We start from the raw sequence: 11,564 nt of genomic DNA, 5'->3' as shown, positions 1-11,564 counted from the left end.
ATGACCATCTGCAAGCCCAGAGAGAGGCCTCAGGAGACACCAAACACCCTGGTCCTGGACTTCGAGCCTCCAGGTCTATGAGAAAATAAATTTCTCTTGTTCAAGCCACCAGTTGTGATATTTTGTTATGGCAGCCCCAGCAAACCAACACACCCGAAGGTAGGCCACAAGCCTTAGAAATCTTTTGGACTGACAGCTAGCCCGTGACCGATCCCTGAGGTTTCAAACCAGAAGAAGTGGAGTTTCTGAATAATTTTCAATATTTATAAAAACCTTAGGGAAATGTACAAAATCTAGTCTAATTGAAATTCCAACACAGTAACATCAATTATCTCATATTCATCTGAAGCTTTAATTACATTGTGTCTTTGATTTTAAAAGAGATAATTATTTATCATGTAATAAAGTTGATTTCTTTGGTAAATAAAAAGTTCATGTTTTCTGATGGAAAGAGGTTGAACAGGAATCACTGCTTTAAGCCCCAATTCTTTTATTTAGACCCTCCATGGCCCATGCTGTTGAATCTTCTTCAAAGTCTTAAAGCTCTTTCGGGGTGAACTGAGCATATTATATAGCTTCAGTCATTTGTCACATCAGGGGTATTGAGAGCCATTGTTTTTAAATCTGCCCTTCCTCTGCCTTTTTGTTTGACTTAGTCCCTCAAGAGATTGTATGATGTTCACACAAATTGGTGAAGACAATCTTTTTTTTTTTTGGTACGTGCCCCTAGCGGGAACCGAACCCAGGACTCTCTGGTCCGCAGGCTGATGCTCCAAACTGGTCAGGGTGACAATCTTCTTTACTTAGTCACTAATTCAAATTCTAATTTCTTCTGGAAATACCCTCAAAGACATACCTAGAAATATGGGCATCCCTTAGCCCAGTCAAAATGACACATAAAATTAACCATCACACCAAGGGACCAACCTAATTAAATAGGTGAATGGTCCTAGCTCTCTAACAGAATCAAAATTTTAAAAGCGACAGCACCCAATTCATGTACTAGAGTATCGACCACCTTCTGTAAAATGTATCTGAAAATTTGAAAAACAATACTTGAAACAGAAATTTACATTTTATTTAAAAATTATAGCAAATGTATGAAGAACACAAATCTCTATTAAGTACAGAAGTTTATTAAATGCTTAATAGTAAAATATTGAGCCCACTCTATTATAATACACAGGCTTGATGTTCTAACAAGTAACACTGTGCCTTAAGTTCATGATACCAACACAAGATGGAATTGTGGGAACCTACGAATAGAAATATATCTTCCTTCTCTTCTTCCACAACAACTGCAATACTGATGTTCAGAAATGTTTAAGCATTGGGAAGAACCTGTAAAGTTTCCTGAGTATTCCATTAAACAATTCTTAAAATGATATGTTACCTTAATGGAAAACATGAAAATTTTCTGATGATAAATATCCATTTTAATATTTATTATCTTCAACAACTGAGAACCACACTCCCCAAAATGTATTATACTATAAGATAGTCTTTGGAGTCAGCATAAGGCTTTCTATAGCACAAGATAAATTTCAAGGCAATTTATCAAGAATTGAATTTTTTAAAACCACCAAGCCAGTGATATGTGAAGATAAAAAGAAATGCCAAGGTTAGCTGATTATTTTCCAAGTAAAAGGATGTAAAAAATATTGGGGGAAAATAAGGATGTGAGAATGAGTGGACACTGGATGACAACAGAGACGACTAGCAAAAGACACTGAGACTAGTTAGCACTAACTAGCATGTAATGCATTTTCATTCATTAGTCAACATTTTCTTCATGTATGTTATTATTTTAAAGTAGTATTTCTACAAATGCAATTGGTCCATTCATTTTCCAAGTCAGTTGCAAAGAAGTTTCAATTCTGGGTATCTAAAGTTACAACTGATAGCATTTTTATTATCTTGCCCCTAAGAATATCTCACATTCTCAGGCATGGCTCTAAAATACATGGTTTATTGATAAAATAGAAGTAAAATACAACTGATGTTGAAAAAAATAATACCTACCTGGCAGCTTAACCAATTCATATCGATTAGCTCACACAGAAATAAACCAGTTCATTTTATTAGCTCACACATAAGCTAGATCTTTTTCCTTTTGAATAATCTAACCAATCCTATATAAAAGCAGTTATTCAGGAAAGCACACCTAAGATTTGTACTCCTACACATTCATACATATATACTGAGGCTTGTGCCTGAATTCGGTACTTCTGGTCCACACTTTGGTTCCCTACCTTTTCCAAACTGGACACTTCATTCTGTGAATATGACCACCAATGAGAGAACATAAAAGTAAAAAAAAAAAAAAAGAGAGAGAGAGAGAGAGCTTTAATTCAGATGGAAGTATTTTGTAGTCATATAAATAAAAGAGATCATGCTTTCAAAGGAATGGAAAAAAATAAAATCATATGTGACAATATAGAGTACTGCAATCTTAGTAACCCAAACATACGACTATTCCCATTACAGAATTAAGCAGCCAGATCTAATACACTACGAACCATTTGATGAAAAATGCTTATAACCAATACTTTGACAAGGAAACACTAGTGAAAATAGGTTTAAAATATATAGCCTTGTAAAATGATATATATTTTCAAACATTAAAACCTTGTTTCAGAAGTTCCCCGCTTCAGGTTGTTACTCAAAAACTCATCATGTTCAAAACTCAAATTATTGTGAGATCTTGAAATCATAAGAAGCTTCTCCTTATTGGTAAAATCTTTTTTGATTGCGGTTTGGGGCACAAGCAACCGCTCCATCGGGTCCTCTTTGTTCTCTAGTTTCATATATCCTTTGCTGTTGCTTCGATCCAGCCGAGGCCAACTCGGATGTTTCCGTTGCTCTGCCTGGACAGTTAGGGTGGAGCGGCCTCGGTCCAAGTCTAAGGATTTCGAATGTGATGAGAGCAAATGCAAGGATGTATTGGACCCAAACTGTCTTCTAGCAGCCCCAGGAGACAAGAGCTGTCCAGCCCCAGGTCCACGGGCCACAGAGGACTTGTACTGACTCGACAATGACTCCCCAATGGAATTATTCCGTGGGATCACCATGCTGACTGGCTGGAAGGACTCACTGGTGTTGGGCAAAGGGACCACAAGGGAATCCATGGACAAATTCCTGGACCGACTTTTGAGGTTCTCCGCATCCTCGGTGATGTTATCTATACTGGGCTCATCAATAACACAGTTATTAAGTTTGATCACAGGCAACGTGAACGCACTGATGGATGACGACACAATGGACTTGGTTTCACATTTCTTAGAGCCGCTGACCTTCTCATCCTCTGTCTTGGAAGGAGGCGGATAGAGGCCAAAGACAGAGACAGAACTGTCAGAGAGCAAAGGCGGCATAAGATGCCCCAGACTCTTATTTTCATTTAGCACAAGCTCATCCTCTTCCACAGAGCTGTCCATCCGAAAACTGCTCCTGAAACCCGAGAGAGAGGAAATGGTATTGGCTGCCAGTCGGGAGGCGCAGGAGCCCCCGTTCTGCTTCACTTCTCCCTCTCCCATCAGACCAGTGTAGATGCCATTCGTATGCTTCTGCTCCTTGACCCTCAGCGTGTGGATGTCGATGACGGTGGAATAGATGTCCCTCATGTGGATGACTTTGGTTTCTCTGTCGCGGTTCTCGTGAAGAATGGCATTAGCACAGATGAAAATGAAAATGCCGATCCCCATTGTGAAAGGGCCGAGCATTTTCATCTTATCAGAATGTAAATGCTGCTCGAAGAAGCGGACCACCACACCGCTTTGGTTCCGAATAACCTGCGTTTCATTCGCTGACAGTGTTGTCTCAGCATCGATCAAATGTTCTTTTTGAGGCCAATATCCAAGGACGGCCATGGCAATTCCTACAATGGAGATCAGCACTCCTAAAATGAGGAAAAAACCAGAGGGGGAATAAAGGCGGATTTTGCCTCGAACAACCACGACATCGGCCCGGGGCCGACGCCTGACGGGTTTCTTCTCTTGGGCGGCAGGCGAGGGGCTGAGGCTGACATGATGCTGGGACCTGGCAGAGTCCTGCCTCTTCAAGGCGGCCAGGCCGGTTATCACTCCGCCAGTCGCTATCATAGCTCAGCCTTTTATTCTGAAAGGAAGGGAAAAAGGTGATAATCCAAATATGCTTGGGGGTATGCTCATCGTTTCAACAATTGTTTATATATTTTTGGTGTTGTTTCATACAATGAAATGGGGCAAAAGAATAGCTTTTTAATGGACATAATGTGGGTAGAAGTTTTATTTAATGACTAATGTAAAATCCTGACGATTTCCTCTTTTGGCTGAATTAATGTTTCTATTATTAGTGAAATGGAAGCTCAAGGTATATTCCACTTAAATAATTTTATTACTTACTATATAAAATAGTCCCCTGGTCATAACCATAAATATCTCTCTCTCTCTCCCTCTCTCTCGTTCTCTCTCTCTCTCTCTCTCTCTCTCTGTCACACACACACACACACACACACACACACACACACTCCTCATTATCTGTAAGGAAATAGAAAAATCCAGAACACTTAATAGGCCCCAAACAAACAAACCCTAGACTTGAAAGAAGAATATGCTCCATTCTTGAGAAAGTCACCAATGAATTCTTAAACTCCCGTATTTAATTTCTCAATATTCATCTTCCATACTTCCCTGTTTCCATGGATTTTACTGACCCTCCTTTCTTGAGACTTTTGTCTAGGCTTTTATGATCCCGAGTCTTCTGGCTCCCCCTTGACCTCATTATTTCAATTTTGGATCCTCTCCCCTCATCTAGAAGTAGGCCACCACCCCGGAGGGTCCTGTCCTTGACCATCTTCTCTTTATACCCTCCCTTGGCATTCATATCCATTCCTCCACCTTCCACCACTTCCTTTGCGCTAACGATTCCCGAGTCTACAGTTCAGATCCTAGCCTGAGTTTCAATTTCACATTTCCAGTTCTCGGTGGGGAACATACATCATTCATGCACCGCGAGCAGAGTGAACGCACCTTCTATCAGCGAAACTCCTCACTGGTGTCAGTGCTCAGGCCTGACTCTTCCGTCATTTTAACTCCTCGCTCTCTTTTCCCTCTCATCTTCCAGTTAGGGTCTAACTCCTGGAGATTTTCACTACATGGCATCTGTCATGTTACCCTCCATTCCAACCTACCTCTCCCAGCCCAGAGCAGCTCTTACTAACTCTCATTAGACCGTTGTAATAACCTGGCCCCTGGTCTTCCAAACTCCGTCTTCTCTTCCTCCACAATCAGGCTGACTCAATGAGGCAGCGGCATTATCCTAAAATACGGCTCTAAAGTTGTTTAAAGAGTAGAATAATGGGTAAATATTCTCCGCCACCCACTAAAGTTTAATCTGGGATTTCAAACCCATGGAATTTAGCTTTATCCCTAACTGCTCCCTTCCATTGACGTAAGACTAAAATCCAGCTATACTCCATATTACACTGTTTCCGAGACTTTGTTAACATGTTTCATCCATCTGGAACCCCTTACCACCCCTCCCCCCTGGTGTCACACAGGCATCTGGCCGGTCATCAAGCTGTCGCTTGCACTCCTCCATCAAGCCTTCCCTGACTCAGCAAATTCACGTGCACGCTCACTCCTCGGAGCATTTCAGCAAGTTTTCCACGGCACTTTCTGCATCATAATGTCTTAGTGCTTTCGTGTCTTGGGGTCAAACATCAAATTTAATTCATATTTTTATCACCAGAAACACTCACTCTAGTGCCTTGCCCGTAGCCAGTGTTCAAGGCAGATGTGCTAAAATGCCCAGCTAGGGAGTAATTCTTCTGAGATTTGCTGAATGATCATCATATCGGTACACTAAATTACCTAGTTAAAAGCATAAACAAACAAAAGAAAAAGCAACGTTTTGTGAGTGGATAAAATATTTGTCACTATTTGTAATGCAGAGTTCTCAAGCTGCCAAGTTTGGCTGGTAGAAAACAGGATATTTTAAGACCCACAAGGTCTCCAATAATTTCTGAGAGGGTTTCCTTGTCTTGCAAAATCAAGCTCTCTTTTGAATCTCTATTTCTGATTCCTGAATTGTGTTTAAGTAACAGACATGCGGATGGCATCTCCAGTTTTAGCTGAGCAAGCTGGTGAGTAAACCCAGGCTTTACTGGAGTCATAACTGGGATTAAAATAGTTCAATGTTCGAAAAACAAACTAAATTGTCACCCATAGCTCTCGTCTATAAAATTGATCAAAGTATGCACATGACAGTGTTAAACTTCTCCCATACCTTGGCTAAAACAAAATTAGTGTGAACTTGTTTTCTTAAATCAAAACAGTTTGAAATGTTTGAATAAAATGCTTAGATGAGAGAGTGGCCACCTAACTCAGTGATTCCCATTTGGCAGGCTCAGGACTGACTCTGAAACCCTCGGAACACAATGAAAACAAGGGCAAGAGGCTTTCATCGGGTTTGAAAACAACCACCGTGAATTCTCCTTCCATACAGACTCTCAGTCCTCCCCCACTTGTGAAACCATTTTCTACAGGCGGTGCCATTTTTTATTCCTGAGGCTGACAGAGGAAATAGGAAGGTAGAAAGAGTGATGGACTGAGCTCCTTTGTGAGCATGCAAAGCAGTTAGACATGAAAAAGGGGCTAGGGCAGTTTAAGAGTATGAACGTTTATTTAAAAATGAAAGGAGAAAAGACACCTGAAGAAACTTCGAAATAAAGGATCAAATTGGGGTAATCAAAGCATCACACAATTTCTGCCGCCAGTCTACCCTGGCCAGGTCTGGACAGGGCCACCCCGACCCCCAGAGTTGGAAAACTCAGGCTGGGAGCCCTGGCCCCCCTTCACTTCCACTGGAAGACATTCAACACCAAGTGAGCCTCTACTGCGACTCGGACCCAGCCCTGAGGGGAAAGCCAAGGTGTGCAAACTCAGTCACTGCTCAAAGAGCTTAGAACCTAACGAAGGAGCCAGTATATCTACCCACAGCGAAATAAGATAACCCTCTAGAAAGAAATGTTCAATTGGGGACCTTTGCAACAGGATTCAGGCAGGTAGCAGCATCCTGACATCTGACTATTAAGCGAACAGCATTTCAGGTAAAGTCAAGAGAAGGAACAGCTGGATAACAGACCTCTGGCCCGCTGAACACACAGCTCACCATGCAGGGAGGAAACCAGGTGAATAGAGAAGGCAGGCCAAGTCTGGGAAAACAGGAAGCATCACACCTCAATGCGTGAATTTGACATTCATTCACAATGGGGTCAGTTGGAGTAAGACGCAAATACGGTTGCCATTCTCTTGGGAAAATTAATCTCAATTTGTAGGTGAAAGCAGTCATGCAGGACTGGTTTTGGGAAATAGCCTGAGAATGCTCAGGGCAGTTCTGCAACAAGAAGCCTCTGGAACGACGCAGTCCAGAGGGAGTAAATGCACAGGCCTCTTCTCCTTCAAACTCATGTCCACCTGGTCCAATCTGTGCAGCATAAGCAAAAGCAGCCAAATCATTTCAGTTTATGCTGCAAAGCCGCATCCTGCACATTTATCACTTTTGGGGTGTGGGGGTGGAAGGACATAGCCCGGTTAACAACAGTCTCCTTATTGTAACAAATCAGCATTCTTCTAAGTTTTGACAATAGTAATAGTAATACTAGCTAACATACAAACACACTGCTTATGGTCAGGCACTGTTCTAAGTGCTTCTTCGGGTATAGGAATGTGTTTATTCTCACAATTCTGAAGGTGGGTATGATCATTATGATCTCTTTTCTGCAGATGAGAAAACTGAAGCTCAGTGAGTTTCGGTAACACCCCCAAGGTCGCACAGCTCAGGGCTGGCTGCAGAGCATGAGCTGTGCGCAGGCTCAGAATGGACACACACACACACACACACACACACACACACACACACGCTTTGCTGTTCTCGGTCCCTGACAGGGCCGGGCTGAAGGGCTGGGCTGAGACTGACTTCCTCTAAGATCCAAACAAAAAAAATCTCACTCCACCTGATTTCATTTTGTTACCACAGACAGAGCTTTTGCTTCTCAGTCTCTGGATTCAAAGCTTCACCCAAACTTCTGCAACTGGATAAAAATCCTGTGGCACTCCACTAGAGACCTCCTCCAAGGTGGACATTGTTAATTTGTGTAGATATCCATTCATGTAATCAGTAAAAATTGCCCGGTAGTGCAATAGATTTAAGACTCAAAGTATGTTTCCTTGCTCAAAGACTATAAGGATCAGCAACTATCTTTCTGAGGAGGTCATTCGATCGTTATAAATAAACCTAACTAGAAGGTCAGCCACACTCAGTTTCCATATTCTCATGGTTTTTATGATTTTATCAAAAGGCAAATGAAAAGACAGATATGCAGATAATATTCTTCTGTCAACAAGCAAAAAAAAAAAATACTTTGGGTTAACTCTTGGCTACATAATCATTCTATTTTCCATTCCCAGTGTTCACAAAACAGCCACAATTTTGCTACCAAGATTGCCAGCTTGCAATTTGCACAACACACCCTCACTGTGCAAACCAGGCTCCCATGAGGCAACCTCCCATGTGGTGCATCTCACCCGTGCACCACAGACCGCAGAACTCCCACGCAGGAATGCCGTCTCCTCTGCTGCCTTCTCAGTGCAGGTGTGGACCCCTGCCCTCACTCAAGCGCTCTGTTACAGTCCACTCACCTGCCCTGGGCTCATCTTCCCTCTGGACCATGTCTGTTGTACCCCTTTCAGCTGAAACTCTCCTCTTGAGTAAGAAGGTTCCTGCCTTGTGCGTCACGTGCTAACACTACACCAACCTGTCCAATCCTCAGGCTTAGTCTCTCCTCTTCTTGCCCTGATAACAGTTTTAAAGCCGTACTGTTGTTGTCCTTTACCCTTTTTACAAGCTTGAGCACATTCTGGAGTTTGCTTTTCATGACTCTAATTCATACCAGTTTTAGCATTCGTACTCAAATTTGCAAATACTCAGTGTGCAAATTTATTCCTGTACACTTAGGTCCTCTCCTGACCACACTGAGCCTACTTGTACATCAGACGTGGTTCCAGATGTGTTTGTACACTTATATCTGAGTTGATGATAAGTAAATAGGCTTCCAGAGTTGAGAGACTTTAGAAGTTTTTGAGTCAAACATTCCTTTTAGCCAACTCAGGACCAGGAATGTTGTCTAAGTTCCAACAATGAACTAGCAAGAAGAACAGGATTGGAATTCCAGTTTTCAGGCCCCCAGTGCCATGATCATTTCTGGAGGAAGTGTCCTCTTTCTAGAGTCTTCAATGCTATCCCAATGCCTTGCCGAGGGCCTGGAATCGATAAACGCTCCGCAAGCTTATCTGTTGACTGTGAACTGGCTTAAATATCATTGAGATGTGCTAGGCATTAGGAACACCCTGATTGGAAGGAGTCTTCAGTCCAGTGGGAAAGCAGGCAAAGTGCACGTTTCACATGAACTGAACTGATTGTTGTGATGGAGGCACGGGAACACTGAAGAACGTTCTCCACAGTCTGGAGGTACCAGGAGAGGCTTCCAAGCCGCGGCAGGAGCTATCTAGCAAAGCGCGGTGCGTCGGCAGGAGTACGCCATGCAGACAGACTAACTCATCCTTGCCCCTAATTCTTCCCCTGGGGTCCCTGCCCTATGGTTTCTCACTATCTTTTGTTTGAAGGGTGCCAGTTATTTTAAATATATTTACATTGTCTTACTTATATGTTTGAATTTTTATTCTTGTCTGAGAGTTTAGAAATTCACCAGAATGTGAGGCTAACTACCAAGTGGAAGTAGAAATTAATCCACGCCTTTGGGACCAAACAAAAACACTATATAAAACCCGCAGGAGGTATTCACAAATGTAACAGATGGAAATATTTTCTGTTCAAGCTAGAACAGTTTTAGCACTTTCTTCCCAATAGAGACATTTTAAACTTAAAAAACAGGATTTCTGGTCTCTATCTTTATCAGAGTTCAAAGAGAAAATGCCTATGGTGACTAATAGTTCAATCATATTGAAGTTCAAAAGATAAGATAGAATAGAAATCATTTTTTAATGTGTAGCATAATGGTTTTGCACATGGACACTGGAATCAGAGAAACAAGGGTTACATCCTTGCTTCCTCATCCGCTAGTCATGTGACCTTGGCCGAGTTGTTTTAAACTCTTTTCTCAGTTCTTCCATCTGTAACAAAACCCTCTTCCATGCACACTATACCCCAACCGCTTGGAGCCTCGGTTTCTTCATCTGTAACATGAAGACAATGATAGTACCTAAAGGGTTGTTGTAAAGCAAAGGGAACAATGAATGCAAATCACAGGTCAGTGTTTGGTCTACATTAGTGACATCAGCTATGACTGATTTTAAGGTCTGCTTAAGGACCAAAATAAGTAATATATATAAAATGTTTACAGTATTGATTATAGTAAGTTCTCATAAATTGGTTAATATTATTAAACTTTTTGTTGCCCAGTATTAACTCATTCATTGCTCAGTAGGCAAACCAAAAATATATTTTATTTTATTTTTTTGGTTTTGTTTTTTTTATTTATTTTTTAATTTTATTTTTGTTACAGATGTTTCTCATTTTTTACCCCATTGGCACCCTCCTCCCCAACCCCCCCCCGCCCCGTCCCCAGCTTTGTTGTCCATGTCCATTGGTTATGCATATATGCATAAAAGTTCTGTGGTTTATCTCTTCCCACCCCCCACTACCCCCTCTTCTGAGGGTTGTCAGTCTGTACCCTATTTCCGTGTTTCTGGGTCTACCCTATTCCTCAGACTGTTATGTTCATTATATTCCATATATAAGTGAGATCGTGTGGTATTTGTCTTTTTCTGCTTGGCTTGTTTCACTTAGGATAATACTTTCCAGGTCCCTCCATGTCGTCTCAAAGGATAAGAGATCTTTCTTTCTTACAGCTGCATAGTACTCCATTGTGTATATGTATCACTGCTTTTTTATCCATTCATCTACTGATGGACACTTGGGCTGTTTCCAGATCTTAGTTATTGTAAATAGTGCTGCTATGAACATGGGGGTACATATATTCTTTCTGATTGGTGTTTCAGGCTTCTTAGGGTATATTACTAGAAGTGGGATCACTGGGTCAAATGGAAGTTCAATTTTTAATTTCTTGAGGTAACACCATAGTGTTTTCCATAGTGGCTGCACCAGTCTGCATTTCCACCAGCAGTGCATTAGAGTCCCCTTTTCTCCACACCCTCGCCAACACTTGTTGTTTGATGATTTGTTGATGGCAGCCATTCTGACAGGTGTGAGTTTTTTGTTTTTGTTTTTTTTAATTTTTTTACCTTTTATTGATTTTAGAGAGAGAGGAAGGGAGACGGAGAGATAGAAACATCAATGAAAGGGAATATCGAGTGGCTGCTTCCTGCATACTCCCCACTGGGGATTTGGCCCAGAACCTGGGCATGTGTCCTGACTGGGAATCGAACCAGTGACCTCTTGGTGCATGAGTTGATGCTCAACCACTGAGCCACACCAGCCGGACTCAGTAGGCAAACCAAAAATATATTTTAATATGTTAAGTTAAATAATTAATGATGGCTCACTTT

The 11,564-nt window shown here is 41.7% G+C and overlaps 1 protein-coding gene across 1 annotated transcript in view; it reads right to left on the bottom strand.

Annotated features, from left to right (window-relative positions):
- Nucleotides 1-1,178: 1,178 nt before the first annotated feature.
- The window catches only part of TMEM200A (transmembrane protein 200A), a 69,102-nt gene continuing 58,716 nt past the window's right edge, over nt 1,179-11,564 (bottom strand). Inside the window, exon 2 of the mRNA XM_036248681.1 lies at nt 1,179-4,113. Coding sequence (XP_036104574.1) covers nt 2,622-4,097 — 1,476 coding nt within the window. The 5' untranslated portion in view covers nt 4,098-4,113 and the 3' untranslated portion in view covers nt 1,179-2,621. The remainder of the gene's footprint in view (nt 4,114-11,564) is intronic.

The sequence above is a fragment of the Molossus molossus genome, unplaced genomic scaffold (genome assembly GCF_014108415.1).
Source record: "Molossus molossus isolate mMolMol1 unplaced genomic scaffold, mMolMol1.p scaffold_m16_p_8, whole genome shotgun sequence".
NCBI classification, from domain to species: domain Eukaryota; kingdom Metazoa; phylum Chordata; class Mammalia; order Chiroptera; family Molossidae; genus Molossus; species Molossus molossus.
This window is presented reverse-complemented; position numbering and strand designations above follow the sequence as displayed.